This window comes from Malus domestica, chromosome 10 (genome assembly GCF_042453785.1).
Source record: "Malus domestica chromosome 10, GDT2T_hap1".
Taxonomy (NCBI): Eukaryota; Viridiplantae; Streptophyta; class Magnoliopsida; order Rosales; family Rosaceae; genus Malus; species Malus domestica.
In genome coordinates, this window is record NC_091670.1 from 35,509,410 (window position 1) to 35,535,992 (window position 26,583).

The following is a 26,583-nucleotide window of genomic DNA, read 5'->3' on the forward strand; positions in this document are numbered from 1 at the left end:
GTACTTTCTCTCTCTAGTTCTTGATTGTTCTTCTCAGTATTGTTAACATTTTTAAGGCTTACAGTTATTTCGGGAATTTTTGTAATTCTGTAGCAACTAGGGTTTGCTTAGAGCATTTCATTAAATTTTAGGGTTGTATTTTTATCATCTTAACATATTATTCAATTGGAGATCAAGAGTATCTCTCAAGTTTCTGGTGTTCCAGAGTTCTATCTTAAAATGACCGTTCGTGATCACCTAAACATAATGCACCACAAGATCATTACAAAGACATGTATAAATGATTTGTCAATAATTCCATTTAGTAGTGATTTCTAATCTCCTCTAACTAATATTTTGTCTAACTAATATTTTGTAGTCTATTTTTTTCTTGGACTTGAAACATAGTCAATATCTTAGAAATGACATCTATTTATTTGAATTTAAAGTTGGAAATTGGTGTTTTCCAAACCTTAAACCCTTATTGCTTGTTTCCAAATAATTTATCAAACATTAATACCTTTAGTTCAAAAGTTCACACTAGACATATGGACCCAATTTGGACTTGGAAATTGTTTAAATTTCCAATATGCAGCACCTAACCTCAACCTTGACAAAAGAAATGAAGACTAATACAACATGCTAGACATATGGAGTTGTTGAATTATGAATGCACCTGACCGAAACCTAACCAACAAAAATAAGTCATACACTACGCCTAATAACGTAATTGATTAAAGCGCACAAGATCTTATTTGTTTGTAATTTGTATATATAATGCATCACACTCCATGAATGCACATGTTAATTGGTGTTAATTTAGATCAGCACGTCTGGTTTCAATCTAATTAAATTGTGTGAATCATATTGCAGGTAATAGGCATGGATGCAAGTACACAATTGTGTTTCCATGAATTTAATTTACACATAGTGTAGCCTAATATCTGATTTCCTTAAGAAAAATTCATGGACCAGTCAATATTTAAAATTTAAATGATCATGTTGATTCAAACAATACTATTATGCGCATGAAAATTTTCTGCAGGGTTATTTCTCCTCATGATTCAATATGATTTACAGTTTAACTTCTGTTGTACGGTTAGTGTAATGATTTGAACTAATGTAAGGTTTTCTAGTTGGTAATCATATTGCGTCCCAGTATAATCAGGAGTGTGGGTGCACTTTGATCCTCATGCCATAAGTCAACGGCAATTACTTATTACTCCAAAAATTCACATAGCTATGTTAAAAACAAAAACGAAAGAAAAAAAATACAGCAACTGGGTTATTTAGTTTGTGTGTGTGTGTGTGTGTGTGATTATAAATAACCAAAATTGGGATTTTCAAATATTATTTATTGTAACTATACAAAGGGAGAAGACACAAGTGTTTGGCAAAATGCTAGTGGGTTAGAAATATGAAGAATTACATACTTTTTTGTGTTAATGTTGCACATGGCCCTATTTATTATAATCTCTCTTTGTTTTGATTTTATAAAACGATAAATTAACACTAAGATTGGGGCAGGAAAATAAACTAAGGATAACATCATTCACACACCGATGAAGAGGAATGTCACTAAATTGTACACCGTAGAATTTTTGACATCTTTGTTGAAACTAGACAATCACTTTTTTTTTATCAAAATAATCTACGTAGGATTTTTAACATCTCTTTTGAAGATGCTTCAAATGACTTATCTTTTGAAAATTAAACAAAAAGGAAAACTTATCAAAGACTTCAAAAGTATGGATTAGACTCTTTTGTTTTGGACTTAATTATTTTGTCTGAAAAAAAATAAAAGAGGCACTCGTTTTAGAGGCCAATATACTTTTTCTTTTTCCTTTTATTAAAGACAAGGACTGAGGTACATACATGGGACGAATTGTACATTCAGGAGCAGTAAAATTTGCAATCCAAATTATCCCCTGAACATTGGAAAGTAACAAATGCTCACTAATTGGTTCTGCTTTGTTGTAATTGGAATCCACTAATCGGTTTTAAGCCGAGATGGTTAACCATTTTGCTAAAATATTTTTTGTAGAAATTGGACCGAAGTGTCACCTTTCCAACTTTTTAGAGGGGAGTGTCAAGAAATTTCCCTTCTTTAACTTTAAAAGACCATCTCTATGTACCATCTAAAAAAGAAAAGATTTGGCCCCCAAAAAAAAAAAAAAGAAAAAAAAGATTTGGAATACTAGATTTTTCTGATGTATGCAAATCTACTATTAATCCACGGTTTGAAGTCATAAGAACATCTTCAAAGAACATGTCAAATTTTAAACGTAAAATTTAAATTTGATAGTTTATGTGGTACTTTGACATCATTTAAAATTTTGCTATCCATCCGATATGTCCATTTTAAACATAGAATAGAAATTTATATTTATTTTCTATGCATTGGTGAATGAAAGAAAATGAATTAAAAGGTATAAAAATACTTCAACAGTGCATTGGTAATGAAAAAAATTTAAAGGCAAGGGTTTAAATCAATAAAAAAAGCATTTAACAATTAATTAAAAAAAAATTGAAGCTAATGTCAAATTTGGTAGTAAAGGTGGGAAATGTTATTCCATGTTATGTCACATCAGATTTAGCTTCTTAATTAAAAAATATTACTGCCATCTTTTTTTATCGTTGCTTATTTGGATATTTTAACATCTTCTTTAGAAATGCTCTAATCCTCCAAGAGCATCTTAAAAAAGATGTCAGATAAGTAAACTAAAGTTAAAAGACATCAAGGTTTTCTCGAAGGGAGATGCGATACTTGACATGATAGCTTAGTAATTTGACTCCTTAATTTTTAGCATTTTTTTTTTTTTTTACAGCGAACAAATGAAGTCAATTTTATTATTTAATGTGTGGGATCCATAATTCACCAGCATGATACAACTTTAAATTACTTTTTTTTTCCTTAAAAACTGTAGCAGTGGGGAGTAATATAATATAAAATAATATTTTAACACACCCCTTGAAATGAAATAAATTTTGAAAAAACTGTAGTAGTAGGGAGTAATATAATATAAAACTGTAGTACTTTTTTTTTATCAAATTAAATTTTGATAATTCATATTTAACATGATCTAAATATGTCTTCTCATCTCTCTATGAAAATAATAAGATTTTTTTTCTTCCTAAGTGGCATAGCAGTATATTCAAAGTTTAGAAGTCCACGGGTTCACACCCATCATCAGTTTTTCGTTTTGGATCAGGATCCTCTCCTGAGCAGATGGAGAGGATCCTCCTGATCAGGTCTATTGGACCGTTCAATTTTTATCCAATAATTATAATTATTATAACTTTTAGAGGAACTCCTTATTTATAACCGTTGAATAAAAATTGAACGGCCCGATCGACCTGATCAGGAGGATCCTCTCCATCTGCTCAGGAGAGAATCCTGATCCTTTGGTTTTGCTGCCCCATCGTGCTACAGATAAAGTTAGAAGTCGAAGAGTGTGACGTGCAAGGCATATGGATGCTTCTGTTCATTCATTGGATCCTCAACTGTAAATATGTCAAGTGTGTGCTTATGTGTGTGTATATACATGTCCATATATTTTATGCATTATGATTAAGATTGAGTAAGAGAGTTGGTATATAAATATTGGGATACGGCTAAATAGATCAAATTTTTAAATTAAATTTTGTAAATCAAATAATATAGATGTTGATGATTCGATTATTAGTTAAGTGTTGATTAACATGATTATTTTCAATTGGTTTAAAAATTTGATCTCCGTGACATCGTCCTAAATATTAATATAGGGTATTGTTATCCACACTCATATTTTTACTTTTCACACACTTTCTCAGTTTCCGGCCGTTTCATCGCATGAATTAAAAAATATCAAGAACCAAAAAATTAATAAATATATGTAAAAGATAAAAATAGGTGTCTGAATAACATTTTCCTTAACCTATAGACCTTATGGTTTCAAGGTCCACTTTTTTTTAGTGTTAAAAAAGAAATAAATATATAAAAACAAATATATTATCTATATAATTGCAAACCATACCAAATTCAAATTGCATCACTTGGCATGCTTCACTTTCACAAAAGGGAGTAGTGCCCATTGACATATGGGCAGATCTCAATGGTACCAACCGAATCATAACACCAACCCGATAATATTGAATTAAATTCAGTTTTTCATTTCATTGATAATATGATGCTAATACAATCAAAACTTTAAAATTACAAACTAAAACTCCTCTATGAGGTTGAAATTTGACTTGTATAAAGGTCTGTAAAAAATCCTCTTTGTAATTTATTTCTCTCTCGCACCCCAGACCCATGCAATTAAAAATGTAACCATTTCGAGCCACAAAACAAATTAGACAATCCAGAAAAAAAATAAGAGTCATTCGAGAGTGACCTATCGTAATATTATCGTCAAATTTACCTCTATAAACACATGCATTTTTAAAACATTAATGAAAACCAGTTAGTAGATTTTAGCTCTATGAAACTGCAGGACCTAAAACAGCGTGACAAGCTTTGAGTTGCCCTCCACGCAAATATTAATTTTTCATGGTTGCTAATTGCATTAGTGTACATTACAAAATTAAGCATATGCATGTTATAATATGTTGGAGGTGGATTGTCTGCCCTCTTATTTCCATACTCTTTCTATCATTTTATGTTTGTGTGGTCACGGTTAAGTTACGTCAACATTTTATATTAATTTTTTTATAAAAATAATAAAACAAAAAGTAATAAGAATATAAAATATTGATGTGACTTAACCGTGACCACATAAAACAATAAGGAATGAGAAGAATATGAAAATAAGAGAGCAAACAATCCACCTCCATAGTATGTTACCTAATGAGAAAAAGTAAGTTTAAAATGGCGCCAAATAATGAGTCATGCCAAGGATTGAAGATTTTGGTCGACCAAAATCTAAAGGGTTTTCAAGTAGGACCCACCCCAGATGCAATGCTTCCTTTTCTTGTTATATTATGCCCACCATCCCCACCTCACATCCCTCCTTATCCTTCTACTTTCAGTCTCCACTCTTCTGCTCTCTGCTGTTTTTGCTTCTTTCAACTAAACTAGCTACCTCTTTGTTTTGTCTCTCATCAGCTTCTACTTCACACTCATAAAATAGGGCTTCGTCCTTCTCTTTCAAGGAAAAATTGTGTTACCCTACACAACTAGGGTTACTGCCTACTGTTGGGGATTGTGTTCGTCCAACGAAGATCAGACACGCGGCAAGCATGAAGGAGAACGGCGGCAGCAGGAAACAAGGTGCACCCTCGCCCTGTGCAGCATGCAAGCTTCTCAGAAGGAGGTGCGCCCAGGATTGTGTGTTTGCTCCCTATTTTCCTGCGGATGAGCCCCAAAAGTTTGCTAATGTTCACAAAGTGTTTGGTGCCAGCAATGTCAACAAGATGTTGCAGGTAATTCCTACCACTAATCATGATCTCTCTAGTTTCTACTCTCTTCCTTCTCAAAGACATGGAAAGGGTAGGTTCGGAAAGTAAGTTAATTTGTTGTGTGAATATCAAGCTTATTATGCTGCGGAACTGCGAATTCGTACTACAAATTAAGAAATAGCAACTTTGACCAGTGATTTCAATTTCACAGATCGATAACATAAACATAAAATAAGCTCAACGACGAGAGAACATGCATGATATTTGTATAAATTACCATTATCCTTTGAAGGTAGTTTGCATATGTTGTCGATCTACACCAAAGTTTGCTTCCAAAACCCTTTCGGCCATACGGATAAATGTTCATATTGGTCAATTGGCAAGTGTTCATATTTGAAAAGCACTGCTAAGTGTTCACTCTCACTAGGGTGTTTTCAGATAGGCATTTTACTGTTCGGGTCCAAGAGGAGCCAAAATTGCTCAACGGTTAACAAGACTTTGGAATCTGATAAAAGGGGCAATGAAGTCAATTTATGGATACACAACACTCATTGCTTGCTGCACCAACACCAACTCACCTTTTTCACTTTCCATTGAGAAAAAAATAAAAATCTATTTTGTATTTTTCTACAAACTTCTTCTAAAGCTGTTTTACTTGATCACGTGAAGCTGTTTCTTGCTTCTTATTATTTTATTCATGTAAAAAAATAACAGAAATATATCATTTGGGGATCTACTTTTCTATTTTAAGTCCATGAAATGTGATAAAGAAAAGATGCCAAAATCCAATAAAAACAAAAGTTGGTTTTTTTTATTTTTTATTTGAGAAGTAATTTTTGGATCCTTGAATACTCTCTCTTTTCTGCTTGGGTGTTATCCTCCGTAGACAGGCCAAAGAGAATCTTTACTCGTAGAGTTTTAATTGGCGAGTCTGTATTTTTTTCGTCTAACATTTTATATTGAATAAATCGAAATAGAATTGGAATAGAAACAACGAGAAAAGTGCAAAATGAAAAAAATAAAAATGTAAAAATCACCATCTTCTATCTTTTTTTCTTTTCAGTTCTTTTTAGTGAGACATGATGCCTCATAGATATAGACAGGCAACCAATAAAGTGTCATAACTTAACCACGAGCTGGTTGCTCAGTGGTAAATGGTGAATTGCGAGACTTCTTTCAAATTAAAATTTTAAGATCTTGAGTTCGAAATCCGCTGCTGGTGTGAAAGCTAGACTTGTGATCAGGAGGAGGATGAAATGTCTAAGCAAGTTTTTCAGCCTCGGAATGGATAGATAATCATAGCTTGCCACCAGTTGTCTGTTAGTCTTTAAAAAATAAAAAATAATAAGTGTCATAACTTAATTTGGGGCCATTTATTATGTTCAGCCGAATGAATAAGAGCATGGCTGATGACGCATGATTTGGATTTTGCAAGGATCATAGAGTGGTGTGATCATTACATCAAGCCAAAACATGTCTTGTACGACCTTTGGCCTTTCATTCGGGACTAGGGTTACAAGTTTTGAAGGCTCTTTAAAAGGGTAACTTACTCAGTTGTACGGTATCCATGTCAGTCACTCACAGTGTGATTAGTTTGAAATATTGTCATCATGGTATCTCGGTTGCATGTAAGTTTTCATCATAACTAGCGCCAACTTTCCTTCGTGGTCAAAAGTTAAGATCAAGTTTAATTGTGATAATTGCAGGAGCTGCCAGAGCACCAAAGAGGAGATGCAGTAAGTAGCATGGTGTATGAAGCAAATGCCAGGGTGAGAGACCCAGTTTATGGTTGTGTTGGGGCAATTTCGTCTTTACAACAACAGATTGATGTGCTTCAAACCCAACTGGCTCTAGCTCAGGCAGAGGTGGTGCACCTCAGGGTGCGTCAGACTGCATCATTCTCTAGCCATGGGTTAAGTCCAGCTAGCCCAAGTAATAGTGGGTCACCCCCATCTAAGTTCATGGGTTCTCAGACCCGGCCCGTTTTCGACATGGATATGATGGTGGACCATACCAGCTTGGGATTGGGAGAGTCCATGTGGTCATGCTAAGCTTAATTAATTTCTAATGTTTACTCTACTATAATCTAGAGAGTAATTAGTTTTGGTATTCATGCCTAATATTTGCTTTACTACTTATGTAGTCCTTAAATGTACACCGGGGGTAAACCTAGTGACGGTTACAACAGTAAAAGCGGTGGCGGTGATGGTGACGATGACAGTGACCAAGGCGATTCGCCCGCTTGAGTTTGAGATGGATTTTTCCATTAGTAACTAGATTGTAAATATTAGTTTAACTTATTTATATATATTGGGTAATCATATATTGGCTTGTGGGACTTTTTATATTTGCTCCAAGTGACTGGTTGACTTTGGATGTGTGAATCCACCAAACATATTGATGGTTTGGGGAATACAGTGGGAACGAAATTTGAAAGAGGATTGTAGTAGGATTTGCAGATTGTGGAGCAGTAATGTATGGAATATTATTGGTAATCATAGTAAAATTCCACCTATTTTTGCCTAAATATTTGACCATTTGCTGCATTTCTGTTTTGGAAAACGACTCTTTTATGCCGATGAGAGTCGGTTGAGTTAGTAAGGATCGTTCTTTTTTTTAGATCAAGGCCTAAGTTTAAGTCCCGCCACAAGTAATCACTCTTGATGGGTGATCTGTAAAAAAACAAAAAAGAGGCTGAGACCCCTTTGTAATTCTTCAAAAAAATTATAATATATGTTGTCCTGATCCTAAAATGGGATAACCTCTCCTCCCCGTAAACTTTTTCCACACCAGAGAAACGACTCTTTAATGTTTTCTGAAGTGCATGCATGTTTTATTTTTTGGTCCAATGGAGGGGATTGCTTTTTTCCGAATGAGGATCCTCTCTCCTTTTTTCCAATTGCTTGATGTGATTGATTTATTTGTGCGGTTTTGTCTAAGAATCCCCTTTTGACAAGTGAACGAAAATGCTTGAGTGGAGTACTTATAATTGTGTACATCATATTAGGACATAAACACTTATGCTTTATGCACATTTCTTCGACAAAATTATAGATGGAATCATTGTTGTTGGGAACTTCGGAATTGGGGGCTTCAAATATCACTCAAAGCATATAACCACAACCTTTTCTAGGATTTTTATATGAATTTTTCTACATTCAATATGCGTACTGACAAGCGTCACAAACTAACTGTTACGTGATAGACAATTACCTAACCAATGAAAATGACTATGTTTAGTCTTTTTTCTTGAAGATTTTGTATCATAAAAGTTCTTGAATTGTCTGCATATAACCACACCGTTGATTATCGAGGATTAATTGTGAATTGTTTACTCTACACACAATATTGAGGCTAAATGGCATCACCTTGTTGAAGTATGTTCATCCCTATATCATTTGCACAATTAATCTACAGATTTTCATGTAAATCATTATTACTTACCTACAAATTACAATCTACATGTTTGCAAAAGCAACTCACTAAAATAACAAAAAAATAAGTTTGTACACACACCCCAAACTGTGATTTGAAATGACTTCCAAGTATTTTCAAATGACAAATGAGTATCATACTACCATATGAGGGTACTACTAAACTATGCTTAGGTATAGCACAAATAGAAATAGAAATGTTAAGTGGGATCAGGTTCAAACACAAGCATTTGGTACATTAATTCCAAGTAATTTTACAAATTATACAAAGAAATTAAAAACAAATAAGAAAAAGAAGCTCAAACGTCCTTGGCAACAAGTTCACCATTCACTAACTCTCTGTAAGCAGCCACAGGCCAGCTGAAGCCTCTGAAAACCAAGCTAGTAGCCAAAGGCACATCAATGATGATCTCCTTCTGTGTCGGCTTCTTATCATCCCTAATGGCAATCAAGTAGCTCCTCCCAACCCACCCGATCCACCCAGCAATGTACAGGAACAAAATACCAGGCGTGATAAACTCACCCCAGTGCCTCTGGTCACCGCTGACAATCAAATGGGGGAGCCCATCCGACCCACAAAGCAAACCCTGCTTGCCATAGTTGGAAAACCTCCTCTGAGTCTTCTCTATGGTGGCCTTGATGGCTAGGGCGGGTGCACTGTCGGGTGCATAGAGCTTCAGTGAGGACTCGAGTTTTTTGATCTGCTGCTTCTCACGCTTGGCGAACTGCTTGGAGTCTTTGCATGGGGTGAGTCCCGAGATGTCAGCAACTGCAGGCATGGGGGCCGAGCCAATGAGGATGGAGGAGAGTGCGAGTGCAGTGGAGAAAGCCTGCATGGGCGATGCAGTCGATATTTTCTCTGGGGTAGGGTTAGGGTTTGGGGAGGCAGAGCAGAAGACCACGGTTCTTGGCAGCTTTGCGGCCAATGGGGAGCTAAGTTTTGGCTGAAACATGGGTTTTGAAAGGTTTGTGGGAATTGTGAGAGACATGGTTTTTTTCCTCTATTTTTGTTTAGGGTTTGTGAGGAGGAGCACAGAGGAAGGAGAACTTGGAAGTGAGTGTGGAGGGCAGGTTTTTAGAATCTTGGAGGAATAGAGACTGGTGGTGGAGGAGAGAGGAGGGAGAGTGGATAGGGTGGAGGGAGTAAGGAGGCTGAGTTGGATGATTGTAATTGGTTGGGGGTTGATTTAGATTTTCTCTCAATCTATCCTACTCTTAAAATCATATGCAGATAATGAGAAAGTCTACCATGACTTTATGACTTGTGTGGGTTTCAGTGCTTTCCATTAACTTGATCCAAATATTTATAAGGGAAAACACTCATATTCAAGATAAATTCTTGCAACCAAGATATAGTTAAAATGGCGTCGTTTATTTAATGCATGTAGGGTGCGTGCTAAAAGAGTGAACCACTCGTCTAATACAGTTGTCACGTAATAATTTGGATGAATAAATGCTTATCACATAATAAACGCTTGTCTCCATATTCAGATAATGGCACAAATATCACCAACATAAACAGATATAAGTCTCTTTTATTTCCTTTTTTGTCTTAAATATAAACAAGTTGAGAAAACCGGACCACATTTTTAACCTGTTCGAATTTACCAAACATCATAAAACAACCCCCAACTTATAACTTGGAAACTCCCTTTGTAAGTAATAACAATGCACAACGTATAAGCGTCTAACATCAACATCCATCCTCCGTTATCAGCCATCCGATATAGATACCGTCACATTACAAATATTTGTCAAAATTCTCTGAATGTAACAACATTTTTATCAGTGTAGAAGGAAGTTTATGTTCAGCATATCTACAGAACTGAGCAATGAAGAATGCTGATCGCTCCACTATGTGGCAAACTCTTGGTCATTTCGACTCATGCTTTGCAAACTCGCAGTGTTATTCCTGATTCTGGGCAAGGAATGGATTAGCCGGATCTCAAACTTCTAAACTACGCGTTCCTCTGGAGATTCGGATCACAACAGATCCTGGTAACCATGATATCATGCTTGAAGTTTTTCCCTATCACAATGGTGGGCTTGATGATGATTCAAAGAAACACATGTATTCCATGAGAAACGAATAATGGCATGCTATGGAGCATCCTTTACCGAACAATGAACTACGAAATTGGGGCCTGGAGATGACTTTTGAGTTGCTAAAAACCTGATCCTGACCCTCAAAGAAAAAACTCAGAGGCACAGACCAGCCTCAATCTTCAGTTTCATTATCGCATCACCATTTGGATTACCGGGTCACAAGCCAACCTGGTTTCACTAGGACATCTTGTTTAAAGTTGCGACCAGTGACTGATGTAGACTCACCCTGACGACGGAAACACTGCACAAGAAAGGATGTTAATTTAGAAAAACCTTATTACTAGCCATGATCAATTAACATAGGGTGACCATTAGATATAAATCTGCTTAAGAATTTATTTTTTTTTGCATTAAAGCTGAACATTTGAAACTGGAAGGTTGTACAATCTTGTTGCATGTAACAGGTCACCATACTGGTTCGCCTATATTTTCCTTTCTTAGTCGAGTATGGAGCGGTTCAAGCCATTGTCATGATATTTAAGAGTATTATCCGTTATAAATACCGAGGGAGAGGATCTAGATAATAGTTCATACTCACACAAATTGCATGTATTTTCCTGTGTCTCAACAGCGAACCATATGAGACATCTTAGAAAAAGTACAATACCAGATTTTTCTGCCAACAGAAAATTGAAAAATATATGATCGAAAACAGACGTGGGGCTGTCTGGTAAGGCGTTAGTAATAAGTTATGAAAGGTGGGACTATCAAGATTAAAAGAAAAAAAATCATCCTCTGTGCGTAATGAAAGGTCAACATTACTAACCTTGTAACAGACTATGGTGTCATCCGGGTACATAGCAAATAGTTTAGTTCCAAGGCGTGCATGGCAAGAATCACAAAGGCTTTCATCATTGATCTGCACATGCCTTGACTTTTCCTCCAATATTGCTAAACTTGCATCTGTATCTAAAGCACGTGACAGATTGTGCACAATCTGAAAAGCAATTAATGTATTGGCTCAAGATAAGGAATGAAAAGCACGAAACATGGAGATGCTACGTGCAAGCAACTTAAGAAAAAATAGATTCACTAATTTACTTATGATATGGAGAACATAGCTCAATACCCACCCAAACAAACAAAAAAAAAAAAAAAAAAAAAAAAACCAATGAATGAATATTTCACGATCTTAAGGAAGAATGACAAAAATCTGATATGGAGAACATAGCTCAATACCCACGAAAATAAAAAATAAAAAATAAAAAATAAAAAAAATAAACCAATGAATGAATATTTCACGATCTTAAGGAAGAATGACAAAAATCTCAAACACAGAACTTACCCTTCCTTGACGGTGATGATGAAGTCGAGCTCTCAACATTCTTAATATAGTCTCAGAAGCAAGTTGAAGAGGCATATCTGGGGACAATCTCTGCAACATCAAACCAGAATTTTGCACAGAAAATGAGAAACATCTTAAGACTCTTGAGTCCCCAAAATTAGAATCTTGCTAATAATGTAGAAGTAACCAAACAAAAATGTATGTGCAATTGTGCAAACTTCAGTTTTCTCCGCTCCCCACCAATTTCCCAGAAATCTCTGTGAGAGAGAGAGAGAGAGAGAGAGAGAGAGAGAGAGAGAGTCTGATACCTCTAAAACTTGCAAAGGATCTAATGATTCCCCATGATTGTGGAGTAGGCGAACAGCAGCTTTAAACATAGGCTCCTTACCATCTTGAGGATCCAAATACATATCAAGTAACCTGAGTTCTCACAGCACAAACAAAAGGGAAAATTGAGAAGCAATTTTAAATACATCATAGGCATAGTTTGCATGTGTGTTTATGGGTGTTTTGTGTGCTTGTGAATGTGGAGAGAGAGAGAGAGAACCAACTGCATATAGACATCAGGTCTCCCAATCTCAGCACAATATTGCTCAGCAGCTTCACTGTTTTCCAGCTTCCTAAAAAGTGACTGTATGTTAGTTCACACGAAACTTAAAAAGCAATGTTACCCTAAGTTAGACCATAGGCCAACACTTCTCAACTTACTATGAAACCCCATAACTGAAGCATATTCGACACCGCATAATGTAAAAAGATATAATTGGGGGGTGGGGGGTGGGGGGTGGGGGGTGGGGGGTGGGGGATGGGGCTGGGGAAGGGAAACCCCCAAAGCTCAGTTACTTAAATACTATGTGGAACAATTTCTTTACCTAAACCCCATACCATAAGATTTTACTGCTACTACTAGTCATAAACCTTATGTGATGCAAAAAATTGCTGAACACGTAACTTTTTTGAAACTTCACAAAATAAGATAGGTGTAAAAATTTAAGAAATGCACAAAAGAAACCCCATTGTCAAGATAATACTGAAATTTATCATTCTCAGGAAAACAAAATTGGGGAACCACATCGAAGCAACCATGAACTTGTGCCGCATTAATTATAAATGATACCCAGATGAAGTAGCAACTAATGTATTGTTGCAGATTTTTCAGAAAGCAAGATGAAACTTACAGGGCTAAAATTTGGAGCACCAATGCCTCTTGCCCTAGTTTCTTGTAAAGAATAGCCTGTTAAATAAATCGAAATTCAGAAAGTAGCAGTAGCAGTATCAATGTCTATAATTGGCCCAACAGCTAATGACCACAACTTAATAATTAACTTGTCCAATGGCACATTGTAAATAATTCGTGTATTCAGGTAGCCAGGGTTCAAAAGCAAAATTCAAGACAAGGTCCATAAATGGTTATGACAAACCTTCTCCGACCACAATTCTGATCCCTCAATTAAGTCTAGAACCTCCTCTGGGTCATACAAGTCTGAAGACTCTAAAAACATCTGCAGTCTTTCCCGAACAGAACTTTGAAATATCAAACTTGTTCTATCATCAGAAATGTTTGTCTCTTCTATCCTTCCAGGACCAAGGTTTTGCGAGGCAATATCTGCTTGAAATGCTTCAATTGCTGACTTGGCAAGTGAAAGAGCATATAATGTGTGGAACTGACTGTCACTGTATTCTTGGTCTTCAATCAACCACTGAAGGTACCTGTGCACATAAAGAGGTAGAACCCAATTCTATACATTGAAGGTCACATCACATAAGAAAGAAACTTCTGTTTTTCTTTCTGATAAGTAATAAGTACATAACACAGTAAAGGCAACCAAGGAAAAATTAAATATTGCAAATGCGTTTGACAAAACAAATGGCTGGAACAGTAAGATAATAAGAATAGCACTTTAACGAAAACACAGGTGGTTAGCTTGGTTGCATTGTAAACTTATAATGGTACGGTTGGTTAAATAAATGGCTACATTCTATACCTTTCTACCTTTCTGAAAAGTCTCAAGAAAAGGCTGTACCGTGGTCTATGTAATTGACATACCTTTGAAAAATCTCTACCTTCTTTGGATCAATAGCTGCAATAACTTCATCTGCAGTAAAAGAGAATTTCTCAAGTAAATTAAAACTTTTATATGCATTATTGATAACCATTTATTAGCTTTCATGCCATACAGATAGCAGCATAACACACACACTAATATAAAAGGCTTGTATTTTTTAAGAAGTAACAAAATACAAAAGGCTGATACAGCTAAATAAAGTTTGAATTGTTTAGATGCCCTACTTCAAAGGGATTTTCCAAATGAATGCCTAGATGCATGCTTGGGGTCAGAGGCAGAGCTACTAAGGGACCAGAATAGTCCTGGGCCCATCCTGCCTTTTTTCTTGCTACAATAACATATTGTTGTTGCTGCGCCTTATCAGTGTAATACCATTAAATTCAAGTGTGCCCCTTCTTAATCTAAACTCTATTTTCCTTTTACATGCCTCGTTTTTCACTCCATCTCTCTTATTTCAGTGCAGACTTCCCTTCCCCTCCTTTTGCTATCAACTTTTCTTTGTCATTTCTTTAGTCCTTCTGTTATATTTTCAAATCTTTCATGCTTAACTCTTACTTCGTATTCAAGTGTTTGAGTTTGCACAATGTTTTTAGTTCTCTGTACTGAATTTGATTGGTTTTCCAAATGTGCAATTTACTACAACTTTTCATGTTGGGAGGCCCCTCCCTCCTCACATGAAATTCTGGCTCCGCCACTGCTTGGGGTAGCTAACCAATGGCACAGACATAAAGGTGTAAACTTCTTATACATCACTCACCTTAAAACTGGATACTTGCCTAGATGTCATTTTCTACACAAGTGGTAACCAAAAAAACACACATCAAAACCAAAATTACTGGGAGATCAAAGACCCACCTGGTGGAAGTTGATTAGCTCTTTTATCTGATGTCAAAACCTGAACTGCAAAAACCTGGTTGATATCTGCAACCTAACAATACCAATCAACTCCTAATTAAACAAGGGAGTTGCGAAGCACAAACCATAACTTTCAAAAAATTTCAAACTTCAAAAATAAAACAAAACAAACCATCCAAGATAAATAAGGAACAACTCTGCAGATAATTAACACGTACCCATCCAAGATGTTGAAGAACAAGGCTTGGATCAGATGACTCCTCAAGAAGCTTTGATGCTTCAGCTGCAGCAGTCTCCTTACCAGAGATGATATTTGTACCACCATCCTGTGAACCACTCTCCAACATGGGGTCTTTCCAAAGGCCAGAAGAATAATTTCTTGCCAAGATGCGCCAGATACCAAGAGCCTTTGAGCTAATTCCTTTACTTGCATATAGGAAGGCAAGCGTACGTAAATGCCCAGAGTCATCTAACAAAGTTTCCAACTCCTCCTGCACCGCCCATGCAAGTTCTACAGTCATCCTTCAAGCAGGCTCCAGACAATAGCCTCTGTTTTTCAATGCATGGGAATGCTAAGATTGTTTGCCAACATCCTAACAGTGCATTGTCTTGAGGCCTATTAAGTATGTTGCTATTCCAAAACCAAACATTGATATAATGTCTTCAACTAGAGGACACGTTGCATGGTACTTGCATTTGATACCATCATATGGTGTGCCCTTTCTAGTTGGTTAAAATCCCAAAACTGTCTCTTAGCAATTAAATACAAATCAGGTCTGACCCAGGCCCCCGGCAATACAATTTGCAGCTTTACTATGGTCCAAATTAAGGGAATTTTTTGTCAATTTCATCTTAGTTTTTCATTCAACTACACTAACTATCAATCTTCTTTTCTAATCCTAACAATCACTACGTCACTTTCTCTGATTCATATTATGGTATAAATGAAAAAAGAAGATATCCTAAAGTGGATGAAATCAAATGGATAAACAGGTCTATAATGAAAAAAGGTCTATAATGAAAACACAACTTGTTTTGCCTTTGATTTTATTAAAGAAGGTCGTACCCATTGCACAAGGCTCCCGCTTTACGCAGGGTCTGGGAGAGGTGAATGTCGGCTAGCCTTACCCCCATTTATGGAGAGGCTGCTCCCAAAATTGTAAAAGCAAAAATTCAAGAAGACTAGAAATAATGCAGTATGGAAACAGGAACTCCTGATTTAGGAAAGTTGTAAAAGCAAAAATCCTTCAGCATAGTAAAACGAATATATGAGAGTGGGAAAACATACCACAACACAAGAATTCTCTGATGATGCCAGCTTCTCCATGTCATAAACATTATTCAAAGCTCTGTAGAGGTACATTAATAGGGTGTCAACTCCCTCCTTCACTGATGGAGTCAACTCTTTCTCACGAGAAACCTCCAAATATCTGTAGCAAGAATGTATATTGAAAAAGTTACTATAATCCAAGTACAAGTTAGTTGTGAAATTAAATAAAAAAATGCAACAGAAAACAATAGAAAAACATTTAACAAAAAACCAGAAGTGATGTAGTCACCTAGTAATTGATTTGATGGCAGACTCCAACAATTTATCCCTATTTGGTGGATTCAGGAGAAATGCATCATCTACCACAGTTTCTACACCTGCTTTCCTAAGAAAGATTGCTCTTTGAATTGCCATCAACCCGTCATCCACAACATCTTCCAGAGGCGCAGGGGGAGGATGCAAACCCCAATAGCGGTTTCTAGGAACCTGAAAACGCAAGCTCAAATACTATGATTACAAACTCAGAAGCTTAACAGCACTACAACATGAAAATCAGCAAGCTCGTAATAGAAGTACATATGTTCGTGCTAAATGCAGCATAAATGCAGGCTAAGATTGCAAGCATGCGAGTCTTTCACAATTCTTCGCATTCACAATGTAGTATTGATTGTTACATAAAGAAATAGTATAAATGATAAATTGAATATAATTATGCAATCTTTTCTCTTCAACTACACATTGCCTATGTATTTTTTCCTAGTAATCTAACATCCCCAAGAAAATACAACAAGAATATTAACCTTCACATTCTAATGAGTATCACACTCCATGTCCTGATTTTCTTCTTACACCTTTTGACGAGTAATTATATTTTAAAGGAAACACTCCTCTCGTTTTTTAGTAAGGCAGAGACAGCATATGTGAGTTTTATTCATATAGGAAGATATTATATGTGACCGTATCCCTTGGTTATGAGCAAAAAAATATCATACCAGTAGTGACCATCGATTTGGATCTCTCATTATGAATGGAAATATTTCAGAAGGCTGCATTGTCTCAGACTGCAAAAAGTGATTCACTGCTTCCTCAAAATGCAAGTCAAAAAGCAAGAGAAACCCCACTTGAGCATGAACAAACGAGAGCATATCCTTTGATAATTCACCCTCACACTCAAGATCTTCCACCAAGGAGATGGCTTCCTTGAAGTTTTTTTTTCTCAATAGATCTTTAATTTGTTCTTCAGATGGTAATTTCTGATAGCAAACAACCTAGAAATTTGCAACATGGAAAGGACAACAAATAAAAATCTTTAATTGTTCATGTCTGCAATGAAGCTAAAAGAGTATAGATAATCATTAAATTGAGCATGCTGTCCAATATCCTAGTGAATAGGGTGTTGGGTTTCTACCCACACCTCCCAGGTTCAAAACTCCCTCCTCCCCTTAATAATAATTAAAAAAAAAATCACTAGATCGATTTTTTCCCATACCTTGGTGGGGGTTGCAACAACAAGAAGTTTTCCACTTCCATCTTGCTCATCTGCAACAATGCAAGGCCCTCCTACCCCTTCACCACCAAAAGTGATCATCTGAATGCATCTACCTGTTTTCTTATGATACAACTCCAGCTTTCCATCCCTTGCAATGACCACATATGAAGATATCTCCCCAATAGAATCCAGGTTACTATGGAACACCAAGCTACCACCAACTGGCTGCCCATGTGCATTAGCTATGATGCCAACATTGTCCACCAACAAAAGTACATTCCATTCTTTACACAACAATTTAAGCCGTGGCAGACTAGAAACATCCGGTAGCGAAAATATTACACCACTTTGTCCGGTAACACATGAAAACAAACTATATCCATTAACCGTACTGACAATTATCGAATCATTGAGCCATACCATGGCCGTAACCCCATCAATACACTGAATTTCCTTCAGAATTACAAAAGACCCATCATCAAAGTCTTGGTCACTTTTACCTACTCTATTACTCAAAACAAGCTCTACCAATACCAATCTTTTACCAATCACAACAGAGAAAACATGATGGCCTATATGCTGCTGCACAGTTTCTTTCATTTTCGAGCCATTTGTTCTGATCCCACTTCCCAACTTTTGCAAAAACCGCTGACTTGTGCTTGTATACTCTGATGAATTACTAAGACCTGACAAATTCGAGCATTCTGATTCACTGCTTCGCAGCCTCCTTGTGATGACAGAAATTCCTCTCAAGAAACTCAATCTTTTCACGGGCTGTAACAGAAGCGAATCAACCAAAAACAAAAACCCATCCAAAAGCACCAAGAGCTTCCCAATCTCACCAAACACTTGGATAGACTCCACTGAGGAATTGCCAACCAAAACTTTTCGCAAAAACGAAATGTTTTGTGGGATTGAAGGGTTGTTGGAAGGATCGGATGGGGATTGATCATTGGGATTTACAGAGAGCAAAAGCAGGATTCCAAACTGGGTCCCAAGGTAGATTAGACATTGTGAGTCGGAGACCTTGGAGATAGCGAGTGATGTAACTCGTGCACGAGAGTGGTCAGAGAGGTTGAACAATGACAGTGGTTCAAGGACAGTGCGACCTCTAGGTTCGGGCTTGGCCATGTATAAAAGGCTAGTGCTTGACGATGAACATTACAAGATCCTTTTTTCGGTCAACAAACATTACAAGAAAATACCCCCTGAAATTGCAAGTAACTCAAAACTAATTACAACGCTCAGCACTGTAATCCATTGAACTATAGAGCATAAAAAACGTAAGTAGACTATTACTACAGCTATTACAGCAACCTCATGTCGAAAATCGATTGAATTGCACGGATAAACAACAACCCGATTATCAAAATGTCACCATTGTTTCAATATATTTTCTGCATAGTAATAACCTACAAGATCAAATTTTATCAAACAAACAAAAAAAAATACCATTCAAATGCAGCACAAATTCAAGCTCTCGTGCATTAGAACAATATACCAAATTCTCACTTCGCCAATCACTAAAAAATCAAGAGCAAAATTAATGGCATCCCCCAATTTCCGTCAATGTAAAAGACACAAACCGGCGAAAACAGTGTTAAATTTTCTTCTTTCTCAGTCTAATTAATCATTTTTTGTAGATCGAACAGAATTTAAAAGGAAAATAGCTAAAAACATGAAAAAATTAAGAGAACATTCATACTTGAGATGCTAGACGACGGTGGTCGCAGGAAGTCGACGGAGCAAGGCGGAGACTGCCGAAGCATCTACGGTGGTGGGAAAGGCCAAACTGTTCGCAATTCGAGAATTTCGCCTAACAGTAGCATCACCAGACGTCAAAGTTCCATTTTTCATTTTTTTTGTTTTTATTTGTTCCAACGTCAATTCCTATAGGCTATATTTCCTCCACCGTCTTTTGCTCTCTCTCTCTGTTTTTTTTTTTTTTTTTTTTTTAATTCGAAAATATAAGCTTAATAATATCGGAAAGTGTTTGGGGTGTTAATTTAATTTTTCTTTCATATTATGTATCATTAATTGGTACAAAAATTTAATAGTTTAGATATTATAGTCTTTTAATAAATTTTATATAAAATTAATATCGTTGATTAAGACGTGACATTATAGAAAATTATTATTATTGTAAGTGTAAGATAAATAAATTTTGTATAATGTGAGATCTAACAAATTTGTATTAAAAATAATGTATAATGTGCGAAATCTTCATAATTTATTTAAGCTAGCTCGAATTGCTTATTTGTGACATGAAATTGATGAAATTGAGATTCCACCATAAAACTAATTGGTAATATGGGGAGTAGCACAAGACCATATAAACTCATAGCAAACATTGTCCCTCACCAATGTGGGACAACTCTCAACACGCCCCTGCACGTGTGGCGGATTTTCAAGCCTACATGTGGACAACAACTAGGTGACGTGAAGCGCGTGTGGCCATTGGGCTTCACACGTGAACAACCTTACTCTGATACCATGATAAAATTGAGGTTCCACCATAAAATCAATTGACAATATGAGAAATAACCCAAGACCATATAAACTCATAGCAAACCAATGTGATGCTAGCGAGGAAATATTTTGCTGATTTTTTTATTCATTTACCAAAATATAAAATCTTCTAGTTTGATTCTATTTTCACTTTCCGGTCGATATGGTTGCAATTCATTTCGAGTCATGATTCTCAAATTTGAATTTGATCCCTAATTTCTAAATTCATCTAGCTTCTTACTTTCAACAAATCCGGTTAGTTTCGTCATCTGATTGGAACACGTCAATTTTGTTGTTGATGCATTTGTGAATCTAAGGGGTGTATTCAATTGAGAATTTGAAAGATTTTAATGGATTTATAAATCTGTGGATTTTTATGAAGTTTAAGTGATTTGTAGAGATTTCATATAAATTTTTGATTCAATTCCCTCGAAATCTCATGGGAGGAGATGAGATTTGTGGATATTTAAAATACACTACGAAATCTCTCCAATTCCCTCTAATTCCTCAACTTTCTCAAATTTTTTAAAATCAATTTCTAATTGAATACACCTGACATGTTATAAACTTCTTTAAAATCTTAATTAAATACATCCGGATTTCTAAGGATTTTAATAAAATATCTTAAAATTCTAATTGAATAGACCTTGAATTTCAGAAAATCACTTAAAATCATAATTAAATACCCTAGATTCATTAAAAAAATTAAAATCCCTTAAAATCCCCATTGAATACACCCCTAAGCCATTTTCAGTTTTGCGAGAAAGTTAGGATTCATTCTTTTGCCTACTAGGGTTCACATCCCTCGCGCGTAAGATTTGAAAGATCTAAGCCTTCCTTTAGAAGAGGGTACGGACATGGCCAAATCATGTAAGGATCGCCCTAGCCCCTCACAGGGACATATCTATCCGGATAAAGGACAGTCTGGATAGAATTTCAGTTCCGGCTTTAAACTCCGATCGCGTAGTACAAACACAACCACCAGACCAGAAGATAACAGATATGAACATAATCCTTAGTCCTTTCCACAAGAGATGAAACAAATTATCGAATATTAACTTCCCGTAAGAATCTCGAATACTCGAATATCCATCAAATTCTGAAGGAAAATCATGTGTAAACCATCAAAACAAGCAGCAGGATTATGTATGAAGACGACTACTACTACTACTACTGCTGTCAGAATTTATAAAAGGTTCCCTTTGAAAGTACCAGTTACTAATACTATCAGCCTAGTATGAACCAATCCGAGGATGAATGTTCCGTATTCACACCTTACCGAAAAATGAAGTCAGGCTATGAGGCTCGATTACTTGTTGAAGCTAAACCGTGTGATTAACCCCAAGATTCTGCGACATCCTTACCATGTTAACCATAGTAGGTGTTTCATAGCCAACGGCGCTGCTGCGTGAGTTTCCACCTTCATTCATGGTCATAATCTGGGTTGTCATGTCACCCCTAGTTGTGGCTCTCTGCCATGAATGTGAGCTCAACCCTGAAAGAACATAAGCACGCCCGGTCTGTGTGTATGATTCCATACTAGCCATTCTATCCCTGATTTCTCGAAGCTCAGCTTCAAGCCAATTACAGAGACCATCCCCAGCTTGTGCTGCCGGTGATGTTAAGATGGTTGCTATTCGTTGTGCCAAAATAGCCTGTGCACCTTCTAGATTTCCCATTTCAGCCATTGCTTGTGCCTCTGCAATACCTTCAGCCACCAGAATTCTATTCCTCTGACGGTCGACCTCCAAACACACTGCCTCATCTGCAGGGGACCAAACCTTGGGTCTTAATATCTCTACTCTCTCACCTTGCACATGGGTTGACTCATTTGAGCCTAGATCCTTGTACACGCATGACACATCCAACAGTGATGTCTTCCTTATGCCTTCCCTGTTTCCAGTTGCTGATGATGTTGGAACTAAAAGGTACACCAGAAACTGTTTCTCCTCTTCTGCATACATATTTCCAACATCAACAGCACCTTGTTGACACTCGTCAGAAATCTCACTCACATGTCTCCCTGATGGTATTGATACAATCTGCACCCCGTGCGATGCTGACCTAACTGTGAGTCGAAGTTCCTGAGCCACAACACTGAGAAGACCACCAATGCACATAGCAAAGGCATCTTGTATCATAGCAACTGACTCAATGAAGGAAAAGGTGCCACTGGATGAATCAGATATAGCATGCATAGTAGTGGCATCATGGTCAGTGCCAAACCCAAATGTGTGGATGGGAACATTGCTACAATGTACCGAAGCTGGCAATCGGTTCAAGAACTCAGAGACCCGGTTTGGACTTGAAGTATTCTGTGAGTCATAGATGCAATTGTCTCTTCCATCAGATAAGAGGATGATGCTAGAAACTGGATTCCTTGCCCGGCGTTCTTCAAGGACCTGAACTCCTTTCTTGAGTCCTCCAACAATGTCGGTTCCACCATGTGCTCTAAGAGACTCGACTGCTAGAAAGGCGCTTTCACGACCATCAACAGTCATTCTTCGGAGAGGAAAGACCCTTTTAGCAGTATTTGAGAATGAAACTATGGCAAGCCGGTCATAAGGCCCCAAGTTTTGTATGACAAATCTGACAGCGCGCTTGAGAAGGGCAATTTTTGTGCCAAACATGCTGCCACTTACATCCAGAACTGTTACAAGGTCAATGGGGGTACGACCATGGCTGTTTGCACCTCCTTGAAGGGGTGGTGCTCGAACGCTGACAAGAACAGGAAATGTTGGGCGAGATTCTGCAACAGGGATAGCAGAGTACTCTGTATAAGTCCTGATTGTAACATTTTGGGGGCCAGAGAATCGACTAGGTGAGGTGGACGGGAGAGGCTCATCATCTGAGAAGCTAAGTGGCTCGGGATGGACCTGGGGCAGCAATGGGAGGTGAGACTGGTAACGATGGTTAAAACCGTTATGGATGTGACCCAAGTGGTTTTGTTGAGTATCTGCAACGTTGGTGGGAGCTTGGAAAGGCACATCATTCCACTTGGAACGGCAGATGGGGCAGCAAATATTTCCATGTTTGACATTGTTGGCAATGCAAAGGAAGTGGAAAGAGTGGGAGCACTCAGCAGTGAAGATGGCTTGGCCTTGCCCTGCTCTCAGGTTACTCAGGCAAATGGCGCAATTTTTCTGTGCACGAAAGAATTTAAACAACTGTCAGTCATGAGATTAGCATACCAATACATTTACCTTTCAACAATTGTCTAAAAAGTAATACAAACAGAGAAGGCTGCGATCAACCAAATTGAACAAACAGAATTTTCGCCACATACATAGCCTGTCATAGTGTTACAATGTTAAGCACTGAAAGCTATTGGAAAAGCAAATTCGGTGCTAACTCAAGCAAGCCGCACAACTCGAGTCATTCAAGACCAAGAGTCACAATAAACACAGTACAAACAAATCTTCGCAACTATACGAATTCGGAAACTAGAATTTCATAATCAAAATTCTTGTAAAATTATCCACAAAATGAGATATGCTGTCATCTCTTTGACTACCGAAAGATGATATGACATAATAATTGCTAGGGCGTGCAAGATAAAGCTTTGACTTTCGGCTTTCTTGACCTCAAAGTCATTGACTTTTAACAAGAAAATCATTGAAGAGTTCCACCAAGATCCTTCAAAACTATGTTGGGAACTATTAGGGAAACTTAAAATGTGCGAAACATGTAAAAAATCAGATTTCATCTTTGTCAAAAAATACGGCCAAACTAAAAACTAGTTAGCTCAAAAGAACAATTCACATTCTACTTTTATTTATGAGAAACGCTACGGGAACTCTCACAAAAGGATTATTCATGGACTTTCTGCCGCCTCACAGTTAAACGGGACTTCTCGCCACAACATTTTAAGAGTCCTCTCAGCATTTCTTTTTATTTACTAGATTAGTCAAAATAAAATAAATTAATACAAACCAAAACAAAACTGTCAGTTTCTGTAAATTTATGGGCAGCTGAATTAAATAAATACATATTTAATTAATTGAAAACCACCGGATAGAGACTTAATGAGCAACGTTTAACATACACACCAAAACAGAGAAACGTAATTTTCTAATTACTCCAAAAAATTAAACAGAAAGAAACGTGATCAAGTGCCTAACTCTAAATCCCCAAACTGCCACCGAAGAAACCGACAAAGCAAAAACCCACCGCCCGTAAAAAAAAAAACAAAAGCAGTAGGGGCATATTGGTCAATTGGCGAACCAACTTAATTAGTCAGAAAACGATGGCCGGTTTGTTTGGGAAAAATAACAGCTGGCATCCTGCTCCGAGTTTTCGCGGCAAATTAACACTCAACTCAGTCAATCCGTCGCCGGAAAGCTCGCGGTCAAAATCTTGCCGGCGACAAAACAACCGAGACACGAGATATTAACAGACGACTGAGATCCCGAGCAGATTTTCTCGGGAACCAAACAGGGCGCAGAGTGGCGCCTTGGGGATAATTAACTAACTAATTAATTAAATAATTACATCGGAAAATTAAATCGATAAGAAAATTGAATTGAAGGAACTGATAGCGTGTAAATGAGAGTAGTAATTACTGACCTTGGAGATGCGAGAGCTGAAGCTGCGGGAGAGCTTGGAGGAGATGGAGGAGGAGGAGGAGGAGGTGCGAGACGACGGAGAGGGGCGGACGGTGGCGGAGGAGGTTAAGGCGAGAGGAGGAGGACGAGGCGGCCGAGACGCCGGCGCCGACGAGGTGGACGACGAATCGGAGGAGTGGAATGAGAGCTTGTGCATCAGCGACTTCTTCAGCTTCCGCCACGTAGCAGCGGCCATTGTTGTAGTTAATGAGAGGAATCTTCACCAAGAGAGAGAGAGAGAGAGAGAGAGAGAGATGGTGAGAAAAACGAAGCGAAACAGAAAAGCTGAGGGTGAGTTATGGCATGGTGGGTGGTGGAAGGGGTGGGTGTGTAGTGTACTGATCGTATTTTATATGAGGAGAGAGAAAGGTGTGTACTTTGTAGAGAGAGAGAGAGAGAGAGAGAGAGAGAGAGAGAGAGGGGGGGGGAGTGGGTCAAAGGAAATCAAGCGACGAATTAGCAAAAATGGGAAAGATTTGATTTTTTGGTTTTTGGGCGGAGCAATGGGCACGTATTACCTCAATTGGTGTTTTTTAGGCTTATTGTATTGAAACCTAACTGAAGTATTGATTCAAAGGAAATCAGGAGAAAATTAATTATGCTTAAGGTATTGATTCTTGCTGTTTCTTTTAAATTTTTTACAGAATCTTTATGAAATTAAAAGCGTTCAATGTGCGTTCCTCCCAAAATCCAACTGAAGTTCCAAATTTTTCTCGGAGTAAAAAACTTGGGCATATAAATCTTTTTTACTGTAAAAGTTTGGTTGAAGTTTATTCGTATTTTCAATCTCTTCACAAGCTTACTTTTCTTAAATTTGGAGGGTGCAAGAGTTTCAAGTATCTTCCGAAAATGATAGGCAATATTGAATTCTTAAGTTTACATGGCAGTGGTATAAAGGAGTTGCCTCCATCAGTTTTGTAACACTCCGCCCCCGAATTATTTATTTTCAGAAATAATTCCGTTGATCGGCCCAATTTTAAATCGTGGTTAATTTACTACCATTAATCACATTTCTTTACTTCAATAATTCATTTTCTTACAAAACTATCCATATTTTGTAATGTCAGAACATACAATTACATTACCAATTGAATTCACTAACATTAATCACTATTCTTTATATAAATTCCTTCATTCCACATATGATTAATAACCATTATTCTCTTATCAACATACAATTACATTTTCCATGAATTTTCATTTTCTAATTTTTAGGGTGGAATTGATAGAGGGATCGATTGGCCTCGAGGTAAGGATCATTTTGACACCAACCTCGCCGTCCATGGTGGCCGGAGTTGGGAGATAGAACAAGGTCGGGTCACAGTTCCTCAAGGGGGATCCGTTCCCTTTCCTTTCTTTCTGTCTTTTCCCCTCCTTTCTCTTCTTTCTCATTGGTCCTCTCTTTTCATCCTTTCCCTCCTTTCTCTCCTTCCTTCTCCCCTTCTCATCACAACCATCCCTTCTTTTCTTCCCTAAATCTTAGCCACATATGGGGCTTTCCCCAGATTTGGCTCAAAGAAATCTGGAGCCTTTTCAAAAATAAATTGACCATTTTGTCTTCGACTTTAAATGTTAATTACTTCTTCATTATAACTCCGTTTTACGAAC

At 37.2% G+C, this 26,583-nt stretch overlaps 4 protein-coding genes across 6 annotated transcripts; 1 reads left to right on the forward strand and 3 right to left on the reverse strand.

Annotated features, from left to right (window-relative positions):
- Positions 1–4,956: 4,956 nt before the first annotated feature.
- On the forward strand, positions 4,957–7,885 carry LOC103446064 (LOB domain-containing protein 4). The gene is made up of 2 exons (XM_008385120.4): positions 4,957–5,382; positions 7,065–7,885. The coding sequence occupies exons 1-2, from the start codon at positions 5,200–5,202 to the stop codon at positions 7,407–7,409; spliced, it is 528 nt and encodes a 175-aa protein (XP_008383342.1). The 5' UTR covers positions 4,957–5,199; the 3' UTR covers positions 7,410–7,885.
- Positions 7,886–9,007: 1,122 nt separating this feature from the next.
- Positions 9,008–10,159, reverse strand: LOC103446065 (photosystem I reaction center subunit III, chloroplastic). The gene has a single exon (XM_008385121.4). It carries the CDS (start codon positions 9,779–9,781, stop codon positions 9,092–9,094), a length of 690 nt encoding a protein of 229 aa, XP_008383343.1. The 5' UTR covers positions 9,782–10,159; the 3' UTR covers positions 9,008–9,091.
- Positions 10,160–10,310: 151 nt separating this feature from the next.
- LOC103446066 (vacuolar sorting protein 3) lies at positions 10,311–19,745 on the reverse strand. Of its 2 annotated transcripts, none has more exons than XM_070805994.1 (15): positions 19,569–19,745; positions 17,864–19,071; positions 17,367–17,642; positions 16,664–16,860; positions 16,393–16,534; positions 15,323–15,595; positions 15,105–15,177; positions 14,231–14,279; positions 13,605–13,893; positions 13,362–13,417; positions 12,735–12,803; positions 12,492–12,603; positions 12,184–12,273; positions 11,665–11,835; positions 10,311–11,139 (listed from the first exon to the last, which is right to left on the reverse strand). In XM_070805994.1, the coding sequence occupies exons 2-15, from the start codon at positions 18,992–18,994 to the stop codon at positions 11,047–11,049; spliced, it is 3,021 nt and encodes a 1,006-aa protein (XP_070662095.1). In that variant the 5' UTR covers positions 18,995–19,071; positions 19,569–19,745; the 3' UTR covers positions 10,311–11,046. The 2 variants fall into 2 exon arrangements, 1 of the variants encoding a protein (XP_070662095.1); XR_011571923.1 differs by having other exon boundaries at positions 10,426–11,139; positions 12,731–12,803.
- A 1,629-nt stretch (positions 19,746–21,374) lies between these two features.
- LOC103446067 (E3 ubiquitin-protein ligase WAV3-like) lies at positions 21,375–25,377 on the reverse strand. 2 transcript variants are annotated; one of them, XM_008385124.4, is made up of 2 exons: positions 24,938–25,377; positions 21,375–23,514 (listed from the first exon to the last, which is right to left on the reverse strand). In XM_008385124.4, exons 1-2 carry the CDS (start codon positions 25,169–25,171, stop codon positions 21,694–21,696), a joined length of 2,055 nt encoding a protein of 684 aa, XP_008383346.1. In that variant the 5' UTR covers positions 25,172–25,377; the 3' UTR covers positions 21,375–21,693. The 2 variants fall into 2 exon arrangements, with proteins under 2 accessions (XP_008383346.1, XP_028966019.1); XM_029110186.2 differs by lacking the exon at positions 24,938–25,377 and adding an exon at positions 23,658–23,864.
- Between the last annotated feature and the right edge of the window lie 1,206 nt (positions 25,378–26,583).